Source organism: Alternaria atra, assembly GCF_907166805.1.
Source record: "Alternaria atra isolate CS162 genome assembly, contig: 22, whole genome shotgun sequence".
Classification (NCBI taxonomy): domain Eukaryota; kingdom Fungi; phylum Ascomycota; class Dothideomycetes; order Pleosporales; family Pleosporaceae; genus Alternaria; species Alternaria atra.
The window spans coordinates 1,549,567-1,567,242 of record NW_025091320.1 but is presented as its reverse complement, the minus strand read 5'-3'; the positions used below and the strand labels follow the sequence as shown (position 1 = coordinate 1,567,242).

Genomic DNA, 17,676 nt, shown 5'->3' with positions numbered 1-17,676 from the left:
AGATTCTTCGATTCTGGATCCGCCCATGACTCGTTCACCGACTTGTCCTTCTGTGAGGATCCTGTCCAACGGCCACCAAAAGGATCTGCAACCTGCAGCTGAGCCTCATGCATGCTATTGCAGCACGGCACATCATCCCCGCCATAGCTCTGCGTTGCAGCTATCAGATCGTCCTTAGTCCTAGCCCTAAACATACCCACCGCCCAACGGAACTTTCTTAGCTTCTCCGCGCTACCTGTACCGCGTCAGTAGCGTCTCAACTGCCATCGGTAGTACTATATTCGCACAATCCGAAGGACTCATGGATGGCAACTTGTAGACGTGGGAACGCGAGAACCTTGCAAACCGGTCTTAATCTCCACCGGAAATCTCAGAATTACCAACAAGCCCGAAGATAAGCCTCATAATGATCCACGTCCACGGTCAGGGCTGTCATGATTATTGGGGGGCTCCACATGCCGTATATCCCGGAAGGCAAGAGGTAGCGATTTCTGGACCTGCTTCCCGGGCAGCCACCATTGGAAACCAGCTGGTCCATGCCATGGGGGTAGTCCGGAGAATACCTCTGTCATCGCGGGAGAAGAGTTCGATACGTGCTTAGTGTCCCGCTAGACCCCAGGTCAGCAGAGTACTCATTTACTTTTGGCCAGGTCATGGCCTCGTGACGGCTCCTAGGCGGGTGGTATGAGCGCAAAAGGGCCTGTTCGCGAATCATATGACTGAGGTATTGAAACGTGGGCTTTAGTCCGTGGAGTGAGCCGTACCTCCTCATGACGTTACTTTGAAGCGTACGCATTGTGTTTTATGTTTTTGCTTGTTGAATGTTGAAGGTCCCTTGGAAGAAAGCTAATCAACCCCACGAGTACGTGTACGTAGTCGAACGATCTTGGCGGCACTATTGACAAGTGCGCTAGCCTCGTTCAGAGCAGCAAGTCGAGCTCGAAGAGATGGAAAAGGGCAAGAAGGGGGTTGTAAATTCATTGCTCCTGATTACTGTTCTCGGCGAGCACTGTCTTACAGTGCCAAAAAGGGGTCAGACGCTCTCAAAAGCGAGCGATCGTACAACAGTAACAGACTCGCCAAGACCTGACAGACCCAAGTAGCATCGAACTACTGAAAACGACTATGCGGTTCCAGCGCAGCATGCTCTACCACATTCACCGATAATCCTCTCACGGTAATTCCAAGCAAGCCTTCCGCATCTCCTCAGACCACGGAGTTCCGTGTCCCGTAACCGGATCCCACGCCGGACTCGCTGGAAAGCCGTCCGTTTGGCGCCCACGATTGTGCCCCACGCTAACATCGTTGAACATCCCCGGATAATTATATATGACCGGATTTAAATGTCAGCAGACCCCTCGCCCGTCTCCAGTCGCTTCTCATTGAGCATATTGACGATGCCGGCGAAGATGGTGCAGACACCGATGTACCATCTCCGGCAATTGTCTCGTTGAGCCATACCGATGGCATGTTGACTCCAATGGCTGAGACGTCTGGGTATGCGCGCCTTGAAGAATTGTAAATGTCTTCGCCGTATGTGGGTACATACTTGGAGAAGTAGGCTGAGACGGCGTCCTCCTGGTAGGGTGGATGGGGGAAAGACGCTGGAGAAGTTGCCACTAGAGTGGTATCATTGTAGATTCGCGGGTTCTTCTACTGCCTTTTCGCTGTTGGCAATCGTGCCGTTGAGGAGTGTTGTAGCACCGACAGGGGTGATCTACTCAACATCAGTGTAACTGAAGCAAGGACTTCAGAGATCGAATGGGTACTTACATAGGGACCATTGCAAGGGACATCTGGTGAGAAGCGCGTTCATTCAATCTCAGTGTGACCGAATTCAGTGTTTATAGATACATTGTCGTGATCAGAGTTATACTTGTTCGCAACACCAGCATTGCCCGATGCGACAATGACGCTGACGCCTTGCAAACTTAGCTTCATCCCCACGCGGCATCGTCGCTCCTGGTAGAAACGAGGCAATGCGCCTTCAATCTGACCGTACGAGAATGGGATAACATTACGCAGTGGTGCACCACCATGTTGCAGAGCACCTGCGTATCCTCCCAGGTTGGGGTCGGGATATTGTGAGTTAAGTTATGGCTGGTTGCCGCCTTGGTAGGGGCAGTAAGAAGCACCCTGGTCACGTTAGTTATTGTGGAACTATAAAGCAGATTATACAAGACTCATCAAGGCGTCCAAGAAGGTATTGAATGTTCCGACAGAAACCATATTGACCCAGTCACCAACCTGATACAACCGGATTTGCTTTGGCCAGATGATGGAGTAGATAGTCTGGATGTCCAAAGCACTCTCAGTCACCAGACCACTTTCGACCACAGACCGGTTCACCCGCAAGCTACCATCAATGGAAATGAACTCTGGATCAACATCCATCGGGATCTTGAGGAAAGTGTGTTTTCTGAAGAATTCTCGGAGACCTAGAAGTTAGAGATAGTCCGCAAGTTCGGCAACACCGAGCTCGTTTTCAATATGATTGTACTTGGCAACGGAGATATCGTAGAGTGCGCGGAAGCAGTAGATGCTTACAATATACCAGCAATACGAGAGAGCGTTAGGAACACGAGGTACAGTATCGTTACCTAGGTAGTGTTAGTCAGGATCTTAGTCACTAATTTTGCCTTAGCTACTGGACGTGAGCCATCGAGTTGGATCGTAGGCATGATGAATTCGACATGCTCAATGGTGTGCTGGGGAAGCTTGTACTCGTCGCATGCAATTTGTATCCGCCAGGCTGCTCGTGCCAGTAGTTGTGGCACTCGGTATCGAGCAGTCCTTTAAGCTCGCCAGCAGTGGCTGAAATCTCGACCCAGTCAGGCCCTACATTCCGTTAGGCTTGATTTTCCTGAAGCGTATTATATAAAGAAGTGCCAACTGAACGCTTGATACGGTTGCTATCGATTACGGCTGCATCAAGCCAGTCGAGAGTGATGTTAGTAGTCTTTGAATGCGGCACAAATTTATCAGTGACATGTTCAGCTGTCCGATACTTGCCTGTTCAGGTCATGAGTAGGTTACATACTCGAGGAACTGAAGTCAATCTTACCAAAGTCGGGATACTTAGGGTCAGAGGTGTCTTCGAGGAAGCGGTTGACTTGCTCTAAATTTCGCTGCTTCAACGCGATACGGATAGGTATATAACAGCTCTTTATGCATGCGATTGCTTCGTCCACCCGGCCGGTAGCACATTCCGCTTCCCATGAACGGTGTGTGGTGTAGTCGGGGAAGCAGCAGCAGGACTGCTGAGATCAAGTCAGATCCAGACTGAGACACGTATCTTTCCTGAGATGGCTCGGAAGAACCATATGGTCTCTAGAACTTTAGGGCTTCTGGGAATTCCTTGACACTAGCAAGATGATGGCAATTAACACCAACGCCTTTGCATGCATTGGTCGTGGTGGCAAGGCATGGAGCGTAACCCCAGTTCTACGCGCACTATCACACGGGACGACAATACCAAAATTAGTAAAATTATTCCCAGCGATATGATTACCATATCCCGCTACATTAAAGCAAGGGCACTCCTGTGTTCCACTGCCTCTCCTTTCCCAATACGGCAACGTTTGTATTAGCATGTCGGCCAATGGCATGGGATGGATTCTGCCCCGGGTTTGTACATGAGGAGAGAATGACAAGAAGCAGACATGGCCTGCATTGACAACCCGCATTGCCGAACATTTTCTGCCGGCAGGAAAGCCTTCTGAAACACAACTAGGACGCAACTAGACATCCTTCTAAAGCTTGTTTTGTCCATAACGGACCTTAATATCGTTGGTGAGCCTGACCCTCGCTAGGCTTGGGACGGCAGCAAGGCAATTGACTGGTTCCAAGACGTTATGAAGAGGCGGTGCCAGATGAGGTACAGTATGTGGATCTCTCTGGTATAGCCTATTGAGTGGTAACTGGGACGGGTAGAATGCCTTACGCCGCACGAAAACCTTGCTTTATTGGTATTACTGAGTTATGCAAAGTGTACGAAAACCAGCCTATCGTGAGGCACATCTTTGCAATACTCGTGGGCAAAATCTGATTCGTCTTGGTGATGTTCGTTTTCGAGGCTGGGTACAGTCAGTGCGTGCGCATTGTACAAACATACAGCAAAAGAAGAAGCAATTGTGTATGTTTCATACCATGCATACTGAGAGATCTAACTGCAGCGCATCAAAGGCAATACTCAGTTAAAGCTGATTTTGGAAAACGGGGAGGGTACCTGAGATATCGCCAAGCTTCGTCAACCCGTTTCCAAGGGATGGAGCAATACCTGCCCAAGGTAATGCGCCCACCGAAGTGATGATAGATTCATTACAATAACACTATATACGAGCGAGTGTCGCTCTTTTGACGCCAAGCAATGTATGTCAACATAATGTACCCATATCCGTATGTACAGAAGCTCAACAGCATCCGCCCCAGCCCTGTTGCTTGCCCTTCCTACTCGCATCATTCAGGTTGACGCCCGCTCTATTTGCTCCGCCTCCCGGGCCTTTGACCCCACTCCTTCTGTCGTTCAAGTCGTACTTCCCAGCTTCTATATTTTGGTATATCCTCTCTGCGACTTCCAAAAAGGCTCTTTCCACACCCTCCCCGCTCTTGGCGCTGGTCTCGACATATTGCATGACGCCATTCGCTTTACACCATTCCTCGGCCTCTTCCTTTGTGACCTGTCGCTTATTGGCAGCTTCAGAATCGGTCACGGTAGACGATCCTGCGAGATCAGACTTGTTGCCCACAAGCACTACTACTATGCCTTCCTCGGCGATTTGTCGTAAGTCATGCAGCCACGACGTGGCGGAAAGGAAAGTGTTCTTCCGCGATATGTCGAATACGAGGAGCGCACCCGATGCGCCGCGGAAATAACTCCTCGTGATGCTCTTGTACGTCTCCTGGCCTGCTGTATCCCAGAGCGAAAGCTTCATGTGTTTTTGCTCCTGCTTTTGTTTCGACGGCGAGACGGGCGCTTGCGCTTGTGAAGATTTGGAGGGGTTGTTGATGCTCAACGAGTGCGACGCTGGAGGGCCAACGGGAACGATGCGCGATCCGAACTCTACGCCGATAGTCACGTCGTGGTGTGGTGAGAAGCGCCCTTCGCAAAGGCGGACTGTGAGCTGTGAGCCGTCAGCATGGGAGCCCTGGATAACAGGAATCATGTTGCATACACTTGATTTACCACATCCTGAGTCGCCTAACGAGACGATCTTCGCTATGTAGTCCCATGGCTGAGCCATGCTGCGTGACGCCGTTCGACGGGAATAGAAGTTGACCCGAGGAGCGAGCTTATTTGATGATTCACAGCAAGGGCAGTAAATGTGTTGGAAGCAGGTAAACTTTGTTCGAAAGGTGTGTAATATAAAGCAGTTTGCAAGTTGGAGTTATGGGTGGGTACGATGGGACGCAAGTTGGATGATAGTGAGATAGGTCTAGTCAGGTCAGGGTTCAGCAATGCGGTCATAGCTCGGCAACTGCTTGAGCCACAGGCGAAGGATTTGGTCAAGCACGTCTCCTGGCAAAGTCAAAAGCACGTACAAATTGACTTCGCGCAGGCTTTGGCTGTATGACATGTTGCTTTTCTCTGTAGCTTGTATCGATCGTCCCTACTGCACACCGGATCTGACAAATATCGGGGTTGGCTTGACTCGGGCAGACACTATGAGGACAACACTGCTCTCGCAGAAACGCGACTAGAAGAAGATAATTTTGTTCCAAGGCCCCATAGAGTCAACATTACCGAATGCTTTGCATACAAGGTGGAGAATTGATTGAGGCTAGGAGAATAGCGCGTGCCTTGCATGTTCACGAGGTACGGAAGCCCGACTATCGATAACCCGACGCGCTGGCTTGGCACAATGATGAGCAACCCATGCACCGCAACCCACCAACCACTCAGCCCTCAACACCTAGGCGGGCTATAGCTCATCACTGTCCTATTGCTACCACCCTGACAACACCATCTCTACCACCTCCAGCTGGATACTGTGCAGTCTGCTGGCATCCAACTGCATGTCTCTTAGACTGCGTCATCTGCGGCTGCCTCTTGTACTCCGGTACCCTTGCACTCGACCGCCTCACGACCGCTGACTTCGCACCTGAGCCCGCCCTCGCCTCGGGCCATCTCTCGCAATAGATATATCTGGGCGCCATCGCCAAGTTCAGCAGGCATAAGGATATATATCGCGTACTTTATCTATCATGTTCTCCGAATGTAAGTGGACCTGGTGCCTTATCGGCGTACATGTGATAGACCCGCCGCCTCTGTCTTGGATAGCCTACGGACTCGCGTGACTGACCTGCGTGCTCCCCAGATGCATCCAAGTTCCTCTCCCAGTCTCAGTCGCGGCTGTCACTGGGTCAGCCCGAGTCGACTTCAAACCGCAACGCCCCCGACAGGCAACGGCCGTCTTCGCGAGCTGCCCAAGCTTACCTCCAGCGTCGCAACATGCCGAACCCATACAACTCGCAGGCTATGAGCCGCTTCGCCTTTGCTTCACGAACATCCAACGCGCCTGCGCCGCTTTTCTACTCTGCGACCGATGATTTCCGCGAGGAGGATGACCACGTCGAGCACGACCGGGAGATGGCCGACCATTACGCGCTACAGCGGTCGCGGCGGCAGTTTGGCGCAAGCAATCTATCTGAATCGTCTGAAGTCGAAGATGACCTCGCCCAACGATCGGACCATACAATAGGCGCAGACAGGGACGAAAATGAAGCGCCGGGATATGGTCTAGGAAGAGGGATTAAGAGTTCTTGGAAGGGGGACAAGCCAGCACGTGGAAGATCAGCCACCATCAACAACCCCGAAGATGAAGAACGAGAGTCAAGTGTACCACTCTCCGAGACGACGGACCGCAGCAGCAGAGGAAGAGGCAATCTCGTGGATGTGGAGCTCGACTCGACGGATCGAGGCAGCATAGAAGAGCTGGACCGAGACGAGCTCTTGGGTCACCAGGACGAGCCACCACCACCATTTCAGCAGTTTCGCAACATGCCGAGGCCGAAACGCGGTCGCAGTCCGCTACGAAACACCCTACCGATACCACAGGAAACGGATGAAGATACTTTGCTAGAACACCCACGGCCAATAAGTCCGGATCGCCAGACTGTACCCGATGTTGTACCAGAGAATCCTACATCAGCCCCACGACACAACTTCTTCTGGGCTGAGCTCTTCATAATCGTACAGTGTGCCATCTTTGGCACATGGTTCATTTCTCTGCTGCAAGAATCACCACCAAACAAGAAGAACCCATTGGGCGACACTATATATACCGTCTTACACTCGTCATTTCACCTCATTGGAGTGTACTCGTTGGTCTCGGTCATAGTCGGAGTTTTATGGTTATCGCTACTCCGGTCCTTCGCTCGGCCTCTGGTGCAACTGATGCTACTGGCAATACCCGTCATATCTATTTCCTTCTTTTTCTACCCTTTCGTATCAAGCTTCAAAGGGTCTTGGCATGGTGATAGCGTACAAGATCGGCTGATGCGTTGGCTTTCGTTCGGGCCTCTATGCTTTGCTGGTTTCTGGGTGTACACCATCTTCAAGGCGAGACATTCCTTGGACAAAGCTACTGGCATGCTGGAGTTCTCGAGTGAAATCCTGAGAGCGCAATTCCCATTGCTGCTCGTGGGTATCGCGGCACTGGCTGCCGTGATACTATGGTCTTGGATCTGGATTCTGATGTTCACACGTCTTTTCCTCGGCGGCCACTTTGCTAGCAACAAATCCCGGTGGATCATCGACACCAGCACGTGGTGGCTGGGCATCGCGTTCTTCTTGGATTACTTTTGGACTCTGGCAGTCATTTCCGGTGTACAACGCGCTACAACAGCAGCTACGGTATCTCAGTGGTACTTCCATCGCAACAGCGTACCCGCACCTGCTGCCAGCACGGTAGTCCAGGCTTCTCTCAATCACGCAACATACACCATGGCTGGTACGATCTGCATGTCAACGCTGATCTCACTCATGGTCCGCCTTCCACTCATCGTCCTTCCGAAGCGACTCGCGGGTATGATCGGCATGTGCGCATATTCAGTTGTGCCGACACCCATCGCTGCGCTGACAAACCCACTGACTCTGACCTTCGCTTCAATTCATGGTCTGCCTCTCAATCAAGCTGCGCGTGGCCTGTCGCAGATGAACTTCATCTCCGCTGCGTCGCCAACTACTACCCTCGGCCCAAGCTCGTTCAAGGACCATGGGCGACCATCGATACAGTCATACCGTCTGGCGAAACTACTTTTGCACGCCATTCGTTGGGTCATAACACTGTCTCTTGGATTCGGAGGCTGGGTCTCGACTGCACGCATGCTTCAAATCGGAAACGACACTGTACCATACAAGGGCAGTCTATACGCATACGTCGTCGGTATCATCAGCGCGGCGATTGGTTGGGGTGCTCTAGGTGCTATGGAAGGAGTTCTCGGAAACATTCTAGATGCAGTGCTCGTGTGTTGGGGAAGCGAAGTAGGAAGAGATGGACAAGGAGAGGCTCGATACTGTGTTGACGCTGGTCGGTTGTTCGGCAATGAAGTCACTGGGCAAGGACGAGGGAGATACGAAGTTTAGAGCATGTTTTTTGTGCATTATTGGCGTTCAGCACCAGAGGGACCTGGATACTGGTACGGGTATGGCGCTTGGGTATACCTATTATGTATCTATCTCAAATCGCTTTTGCCATCAGCAATTGCACACGTATAGCTTTATCTAACTAAAATTATCCTACGATTGAATGCAGGTATAAAGGTTGGTATAGCTGCGTCATGGCTCGCTTAGTGGCTAGCGCGAGTCGACGCGTAGTGAAGCGGGACCCGATCAACACGGCTACTGCAGCCCAAACATAGACTCGGCGCAACGACAACCAACACAAAAGTGCCCCAGGCTCCATGGAGTGCCTTGCCCGCCAACATGTCCTCCCGCACCGTGCCGACCATGAAGTCCTTGTCCAACGCTGATCGACGCTCTGTCAATGCCAATTACTCGTCGACTGCGCGACCCCGCGTCGCTTCTGGAGAGGAACTCGACCGACGCAGCTCTACCACAGCGTCACATGCCAGAAAACAGTCAGCACCCATGCGCGCTACAGGCGCAACCTCAGGCGAGCGTCGTGTAGAGAAGAAGGAAGTGCGCGAACGGGAGACGGAGGTCAGACGGACCAAGAGCCCGTTGAAGCATGCAAGTGAGAGTAGGGCCCATGCTCGAAGCCGCTCAGAGAAACAACCGCGAGATGTCGAGAGGCCATCACGCAGCGCTGCATCGCAGAAGTCCATACCTGAAGAGCCCCAGGCGCCATGGGAACCGCAGGCTTCTTTGATACCACATACGACCGCCCCGCTGGCGACACGCATCTCGATACCTCCGCTCGCATCCACCGCTCCCATATCGCTGCAACCTACACCACTCGCAAAACTATCGCTAGAAGCGCAAGAGAAGGCTATACTGGAGGATTTGTTATTTGTTTTCATGGGATTCGAGGGACAATACATTCGATTTGGCGATGGCTACAACCCCCATGAAGAGAAGGAACGTTTGGTTGGACCACAATTCCGCCTAATGCCTGGCTTGGATCCTAGTTTGAGGGACCTTACCAAGTCGATGCTGAAGACCGCCACACACTACATCGCCGTGGAGACGTGCGTAGAGGTGCTAAGCCAGGAAGAGTACGGTGCGGTGAACCACGCGTTATGCGCTGCTGTACGACGGCTGCTAAAGGATTACCTCATACTTGTCGCCCAGCTTGAGCACCAGCTGCTGACAAATGACTCCTTCACACTTCACGTCTTGAGCTTGCATACTAAACAGACGAGTCACATGCTCTTTCAACTCTACACAACCGGAATCGAACTACTGAAAGCAAACGGCATTCTTGAGGACGAAAAAGACGAAGATTCAGCTGATGATGACAGCAATGACTTTGAAAACATCCTAGAGTCGCTGCGCGAGGGAGGTAATGCAACGAAGAAGCTCTGCAAAGGTGGGAGCGTACTAGGACTCATTACCAAGCGATTATCGTCAATGTCAGGAGATCCTGCAGCTCGAGCACTACTGACCACACTGTTGCGGGAAGCCAGCAGACCGTATATGGCCATGTTGAATGAATGGTTGCACCATGGTGGCATCAAAGACCCACACTCCGAATTCCTGATCAAAGAGCAGAGAAGCATCAAGCGAGAAAGGTTAGATCAAGATTACACGGATGAGTACTGGGAGAAGAGATACACGATACGCGATGCCCTAGTGCCTCCCCAGCTTGAAGCCGTCAAAGACAAGGTGCTCCTGGCAGGGAAGTACCTCAACGTGGTTCGGGAGTGTGGAGGCGTCGACGTTAGCAAAGTCGTGCAGGACGCGCCGACTAGCTTCGATGATCCACGCTTCCTGGACAACGTCAACTCCTCATATGCCTACGCAAACTCCTCCCTCCTTAACCTACTTCTTACGACACATCAGCTACCGGCACGGTTGCGTTCACTGAAGCACTATTTCTTCCTCGATCGCTCCGACTTCTTCACCTACTTCCTCGAAATGAGTGAACTTGAGCTCAAGAAACCAGCAAAGCATGTCAACGTCGGTAAGCTGCAATCATTGCTTGATCTCGCCACTCGCCATGCTGGATCAGTCGCTGTGGAGGACCCATATAAGGAGGATATCAAGGTTCAGATTAATGATACCGGACTCACGAATTGGCTTATGAAGATTGTCAATGTGCAGGGTCTCGACCAGGATGCTGCTACTGCTACATTGTCTAATTACACACCTGCGAACTCGGCGCCTATCACCGACGATACCAACATTACCGGTTACCAAGCGCTGGTGTTTGATTATGCGATGCCATTCCCGCTGTCGTTAGTCGTCAGCCGAGTTACCCTCACTCGTTACCAACTACTCTTTCGATATCTACTCAGCTTGAAACATCTCGAGACTGATCTGGCCAAGTGCTGGGGCGAGCAAGGCAAGAACGCTGCTTGGAAGCACCGATCGAAGAACCCGCGGATTGAGCAATGGAAACGCCGGGCTTGGACACTCCGGGCGCGCATGTTGGTCTTCGTCCAACAACTCACCTATTATTGCACGTCAGAGGTCATTGAGCCAAACTGGGCATCATTGATGTCGAGGATAAGCGAAGAGAAGCAGGACGCGCGGGGCAAGGCAAGGACAACAGAAGACGAGAGCAGCGGGCCTCAGGTGAAGCGAACTGTAGATGAATTGATGCAGGACCATGTTGACTTCCTTGCAACTTGCTTGAAGGAATGCATGCTTACTAACAGTAAGCTGCTTCGGGTGAGTCAAGAAACACTTCTTTGCGCTATATTTGGTTACTAACTACCTTCAGATCAACAACAAGATCATGTCAACATGCAGCATGTTTGCATCCTTCACCTACTCCCTCTCCCGCTACCTCGTTACTGGTGATCCCGACCTCGTCGCGCAAGTTAACGCATCTTTTGCTCCTCCGCCTTCCAAGAACTCCAAACTTCCTGCTGCTACATTAGTCGCTTCAACACACCGACCCTCGACTCAGTTTGTATACGATCCCCAGCGCGTCGACAAGATGTTTGACATGCTTGCTAAGTACGAGGAAAACTTCACCCGGCATCTTAAGATCTTGCTGGATACACTGAACTACCTCGCTGCTACTGAGACGGTGGTTTTCTTAAGTCTTTGTGCTAGGTTGACAAGTGCTGGAGAAGGGCTAAGTGGCTTCCAAGTGCCCATGGGTATGGAGGGTATTGCTTAGTAGGCCTAGGCTTCGCGAAGAACAGGCGTTGTGGCTTCCATTGCATTGTTTTGGGTTATTGTTGTGGGTTATGGATTCAGTCAGTCTGCAAGGCGCCAAGCGAGCGATACCATAGTTGTTTGGAATGAGACGCAACGAATTACGGCCGCAAGGTTCTCCAATCTTAAACCGTAACATCTGATGTAATGAGCGTTGAACCAGCACGTGAATTTGATCATATGATTTGATTAAATAGTCATTACATGGTCTATATGAGCTCTTCTAATACGTCTTGAACGGACATCCCTTATCAGCGCTCGAACTCTTAGTCTTTTCTTTGACAATCTTCCATGTCAAATCCATCAATTGATCACCCAACTTATCGTTGTTCGCCAGGTCACTACCCGGCTCCCGTATCGCGGGCGGGCAAATGTACTCGCCCGTACCCTCTGTCTTGGTCGCCGCAAACATGGTGCTCACCGCACCTTCGAACTGAGTCTTCTTGAATGGTGCAAAGCCGTAGCTCATTGCATAGCCACCCAGCGGGTAGGCTTCATGAATGTGGTCGACTGACTGCCTTGTCTCGACGAAACCGGGATGTGTGGTGTTGGACAGGATGTTGGGGTGAGAAGACGAGAGGTGACGAGCTAGGTAGCGAGCGTATAGGATGGCAGCGAGTTTTGAGCGCCCGTATTGTGCCATAGGCCCGAGGTCTGTGTTTAGCTCGTCGATGGATTCGAATTTTGTGTCCTTGGGTGCATTTTCGTGTGCGTTGGACCCTAGTTGTACTATACGAACCTTGTCACCCTTCTCGGCTGTGGACTTGAGCAAGGGTAGCAAGTGAGAGGTCAAAACGACGTGGCCCATGTGGTTAAGCGCCATGTGTAGGTCAACACCGTGCTTCGAAAGCTGGTATGTCATGATACCACGCGCAGCGTTGTTGATCAAAATATCAATTCGATCCGTCTTCTGCGCAATTTCGAACGCGGTCTTGCCTGCCTGTTCCCAGTCTGCGAGATCGCACTTTAGCCATTCGACTCTACTGGCCTTGTCTTCTCCCATTTCTTCCTTGATTGCCTTGAGAGCATCCTCGATGATGTCTTCGCTCATCGAGATGATGAAAAGCTTCTTGATGTTGCGTGAGAGAAGCGTGTGGGTGCATCCGTACCCGATTCCTTCTGAACCACCGGTTACGACAGCGACCTTGCCAGTAAGGTCGGGCACTTCCTCGAGGGAGAATTGTTGATCTGCAGGAGCGAGGTCATGGGCGCCAGAAACGACTTTACCGAGATTCTCGGCAATGGTATTCTTTACTGTCTGCATTGTGGAAGAAGTTTCGACTGGGCCCTTGAAGCGGTCGGTGTTGTGTGGCGGAGTTGACGAATAAGGTCTGGAAGTAGTAGATGTGATCCTGGTAATGGATACACGTGGTAGGGTTGATGTGATTAAGGAAGATGATTTGCAGCTACGCAGGGGAATAACACCTCTAAATAATTTTGTAGACTGCATGGTCACAACATGTGTTACGGGACAGCAGCCACGATCCCTCTAGGTTAAGAGATCTGAGGTCATGGCGTGCAGTGACGTGCCGCTTCCCGGGGAGGCAGGTAGCCAGTGTCATTTTGTCCTGATGTCAGCACTTATTCGTTTTGGCGCGTTCCTGAATGCTGTGGGGTTCAGATCGGGAACGGATCGATGACGATCTTGTAATGACGTGTTGATGGTGCATCTGGAAGGAAATGGAACTATGATGAGTTGGGGTTAGTTGGGCGGCCACTATCGATACAGATCTCGGGACACGACATTAGCCCGACGCGATGTTCATAGGTACATTCACGTCTCGAGTGGACAAGAGCAGTGTCGTCGCCCTGAACCACGAAGTTATGGCAGGGCCGTTAGTCAAGTGCAGAGATAGCAGACGAGTACGTTTTCATCTGTATGCCGTGAGTGCATGTACGGGGAGACCGCAGCCGCACCTGCTTAACACCGCCAGTCGTCCAGTGAATACAAGCGATTCGAAGAGCAGGAGAGATCGAAATGCTACACCACATTACGGGAGCCTTAATATAACTGTTTCATTTGATATCAATGTGACAACCTACATCTACCGGGTCATGCACACAACAGCCTCAAACAGAAATACTAACATGCGACAGACCGTCAATTCACATCGTATCAATTCAGATCGGGCTGCCATGATAGCATCCGAAAGTAATTCAACAACAGTCTCGCATCAGAAGAGCGCCACGAATGCGTCTGCATCAGACGCACCCTCCGCCAGTCCCACACCTCTCACACCCGAAGAGGCAGCCGTACGCAAAGCCCGTATGAATGCTGATTTGATCGACGCGCTCAAGAGCCCTTGCCCGCCCGGTGCAACTCCCTACGTAACAGGTATTGGTTTATATACTCACGTCGAGGGCCCGCCCAGAGCCCTTTTGTATCCCGACGAGAACCCGCAGCTGCAGCAAGAATTTCTTCCTGTACGAATACCAAAGAGTAGCGGAAGCCGATGCTCACAACCGGAAGAATTAGTTGAGAAATTATGGGAGCAACTTAAGAAAGCCATCGAGGAAGAGGAAGAGATCATCGGAAAGACTGAACTTGGGCTTAATGAGCTCAGGAAGCGGTACGGTGGGCTCGACCCTCCAAAGAACTCGCGGCCACCAGTACGATTCGTTCAGTACCAGCATAATGGAACACAGAGAGATATAACGGCTCAAGGCGGTACAAAAATTGATGTAGGAAACATGAATCCACCCGCAAATGACCGTATCCAGTCGCTAGCAGGAAGAGCGGCCAGTCTCGTGGTGGAAAATGAGGATGTGGACACGGGAGGTACTGAGGTGGAGCGAGGAATGCCTCAGACTACTTGCTCGACTACGACTTTTTACGGTCCAGATCCGCGCAGACAAAACCGTTAACGATGAGGAAGGATGCTGACAGTTCTATAACAGAGTATGACATTTCAAGATCGAAAATGGCTCATCTTGAACTGACATTTCTCTTGTGCTGCCTCGCATTCGGAAGCATATTTGAGCGGGATTGAGCAGATGACTGGCGCACTGCAGTTCGAGGCTACAGTTAACGTCCCTCCCTGAGTGCTGGGACACCCGCCGTGCTGGGACAAATGAGGGGTACTTTGACTTCCAGCACTTCGCTTTCTTCGCACACCCTAATAATCGCTGTAAGTTTGTATCAGCGATATACTAGAGCTGTTTGTAAGCTTATTACAATACTCCTAACTAAAAATTACGTTGGTATTGCTGCCCTTCTTGCGAATGTTACAAACAACCTTTACTGCTTGCACAACAGCGTTGCTCTGCTACAGCACTGCTGAGAGGCTAACAGTAGCCGAAGTAGCGATCTGCGTAGCGACCCTGCATATCTTCAGGCTTTGCAGCACGCGCGAGGCTGATCATAGCTTACCGCGCTAACAGGAGGTTCTTAGGGCTAGATACTAACTTCCTGTACGTGCAAAAGATCGTAGAAGGCGACCCCGCACGTCTCACGTAATTGTCTCGAGTGTAATTTACTTACTGTGGCTAACTTATCTGTGGCTATCAGAGGCTTAACTACATCTAATGTAGCGCGTCTTGTTTAGCGCTCCTTTCTTCGAGCAGCTATACGCACCTCGATGCTCTTTGACCATGGCCACATTTGCTCTTGTTAACCAAGCCAGGGTAACGCATGTACATCTCACTTTCTGGGTTGCTGTATCTCGATGAGCCAAGCGAGAAGTATCTGCACGTCCGTTGGCGTGGCTGAAGCATGCAGGCTGCTCAGCATGTTGCAGCCTCGCCTTCAGTCTAGGCTGCGCCTCCCATCCCGCGCACCCGCGACACAGCGCGTCGCTATCACGAACCTTCTGCGCAGCTGCTAAGTTAGATTCGAGTCCAACACCCAAGTCGACGTACTCTGTCCGCCACCCCTACCAGCGACGACCGTTGTCCCTAACGAGCGGACGGGCCGCCATGCCCCATCGATCCTTCTGCCGCTGCCGCTAGCCCTGCAGCCTCCGTTCACGACGCGATGCGTCTCTTACACTACACAAGTAGCGGCGAGATTTCCTGGACAAAGGACTTGATCGGTGACGATGAGATCCCGTCCTACGCGATACTCTCTCATACCTGGGACGAGGACCAAGAAGTAACCTTCGACGATCTAATGAAGAACAGCGAAAAGAGCAAGACAGGATACGACAAAATCCGCTTTTGCGCATTACAGGCTAATCGTGATAGTCTGTACTACTTCTGGATAGACACGTGCTGCATCGACAAGTCGAACAATGCAGAACTTTCGGAAGCGATTATTTCCATGTTTCGCTGGTATAAAAATGCGGAAAAGTGCTACGTGTATCTTTCTAATATTTCTAGCAAGCCTCCTAGAGAAGGCGGCGATGCGCACAGGAAGCGGAAACCTGTAATTAGGAAGAGCAGGTGGTTTACAAGAGGCTGGACACTTCAAGAGCTTATCGCTCCAGCATCCGTTGAGTTTTTCTCTAAGGATAGAGAGCGGCTTGGTGACAAGGAGTCTCTGAAGCAGACTCTTTATGGGATCACTAGCATCGCTATGCAAGCGCTTGAAGGCAGTCCAATAACATGCTTTACTGTAGACGGACGTATGCTGTGGGCACGAGGACGCAACACGAAGCGCGAGGAAGACGCAGCGTACTCTCTTCTAGGCATCTTCGACGTTTAGATGCCGCTTCTATACGGCGAAGGGTGGCAGAAGGCCATAGATCGATTGCGAAAAGAGGTTAAAGAGTACCACTCTATTAATCTACCAATTGTAGTAGGCGCCTCTTTCGGCTCCCACAACGAAGAGCACAACGCACGATGTCTACCAAACACACGCACCGAGCTGCTAGACGAGATCACAACATGGGCGAACAGCAAGGATGGCAAGTCCATATTCTGGCTAAGTGGCATTGCGGGCACAGGAAAGTCAACGATAGCACGGACGGTCGCTCAGTCGTTCGCTAGCCGTGATCAGCTCGGAGCAAGCTTCTTCTTCAAGAAAGGCGAGGGCGAGCGCGGCAATGCCTCACGGTTCTTTACCACCATCGCTACTGGTCTAGTCGCCTGCGAGCCCGGTATGCTAACTGGTATCAGGAAGACGCTTAATGAAGATTCGACTATCGCTCACAAAGCTCTAAAAGATCAGTTCGAGAAGCTGATACTGCAGCCACTCCTAGGAATAAAGCAGGCTCGCTCGCGGGCCTTGGCGCGTGTTATCGTGATCGACGCGCTGGACGAATGTGAGCGAGAAGCCGACATTCGAACGATCCTCCAGCTGCTCGCTCAGACGAAAGACGTTCGCCTAGTGCCGCTGCGGATCGTGGTGACTAGCCGGCCAGAGCTCCATATCCGCCTAGGCTTCAGGGAGATGCCAAATGGCACATACCAGGACCTAGTCCTCCACGAAGTACCAAGGCACACGATTAAACACGACATCCGTCTGTTCCTAGAGCATGAGCTCGGTGTAATACGAAAAGAACGCAAGTTGGCCTCAGACTGGCCAGCGCAACAGCAGATCCTCGCGCTGGTTAAACTAGCTGTGCCGCTGTTCATCTACGCTGCTACCGTGTGTCGGTATGTTAGTAGCAGAGGAAGCAGTTCTACAGCTTTTCTAAACAAGATCTTGCAGTATCAAAAGGCGACCTTTTCGCAGCTAGATCGGACCTATCTCCCTGTGCTCGATTAGCTGCTTAGTGAGCAGGAGGAAGACGAGAAGGAGACGTGGCTTCTAGCTTTCCGAGAAGTTGTAGGCAGTGTTATTTTGCTCGAGAGCCCGCTCTCTGCTGTCTCACTTGCCCGGCTGCTTCAAGTCCCACAAGAGGAGATCCAGTGCCGACTCGACTCTTTGCACTCTGTTCTTAGTGTTCCTGACAGCGAGGACGCGCCTGTTCGTCTTTTGCACTTGTCCTTTCGCGAGTTCCTCG

General features: G+C 51.4%; 5 protein-coding genes across 5 annotated transcripts; 3 read left to right on the top strand and 2 right to left on the bottom strand.

Annotated features, from left to right (window-relative positions):
* Nucleotides 1–2,445: 2,445 nt before the first annotated feature.
* On the bottom strand, nt 2,446–5,243 carry ALTATR162_LOCUS3289 (uncharacterized protein; the record flags this gene model as incomplete). The annotated part of the gene is made up of 3 exons (XM_043310895.1): nt 2,446–2,600; nt 4,454–5,123; nt 5,175–5,243. The coding sequence occupies 3 exons, from the start codon at nt 5,241–5,243 to the stop codon at nt 2,446–2,448; spliced, it is 894 nt and encodes a 297-aa protein (XP_043166830.1).
* A 1,208-nt stretch (nt 5,244–6,451) lies between these two features.
* Nucleotides 6,452–8,587, top strand: ALTATR162_LOCUS3288 (uncharacterized protein; the record flags this gene model as incomplete). Its single annotated transcript, XM_043310894.1, has 1 exon — nt 6,452–8,587. One exon carries the CDS (start codon nt 6,452–6,454, stop codon nt 8,585–8,587), a length of 2,136 nt encoding a protein of 711 aa, XP_043166829.1.
* A 363-nt stretch (nt 8,588–8,950) lies between these two features.
* ALTATR162_LOCUS3287 (uncharacterized protein) lies at nt 8,951–11,753 on the top strand (the record flags this gene model as incomplete). The annotated part of the gene is made up of 2 exons (XM_043310893.1): nt 8,951–11,296; nt 11,349–11,753. 2 exons carry the CDS (start codon nt 8,951–8,953, stop codon nt 11,751–11,753), a joined length of 2,751 nt encoding a protein of 916 aa, XP_043166828.1.
* A 261-nt stretch (nt 11,754–12,014) lies between these two features.
* On the bottom strand, nt 12,015–13,055 carry ALTATR162_LOCUS3286 (uncharacterized protein; the record flags this gene model as incomplete). The annotated part of the gene is made up of 1 exon (XM_043310892.1): nt 12,015–13,055. One exon carries the CDS (start codon nt 13,053–13,055, stop codon nt 12,015–12,017), a length of 1,041 nt encoding a protein of 346 aa, XP_043166827.1.
* Nucleotides 13,056–13,549: 494 nt separating this feature from the next.
* On the top strand, nt 13,550–17,409 carry ALTATR162_LOCUS3285 (uncharacterized protein; the record flags this gene model as incomplete). Its single annotated transcript, XM_043310891.1, has 4 exons — nt 13,550–13,654; nt 13,889–14,570; nt 16,528–17,326; nt 17,382–17,409. The coding sequence occupies 4 exons, from the start codon at nt 13,550–13,552 to the stop codon at nt 17,407–17,409; spliced, it is 1,614 nt and encodes a 537-aa protein (XP_043166826.1).
* Between the last annotated feature and the right edge of the window lie 267 nt (nt 17,410–17,676).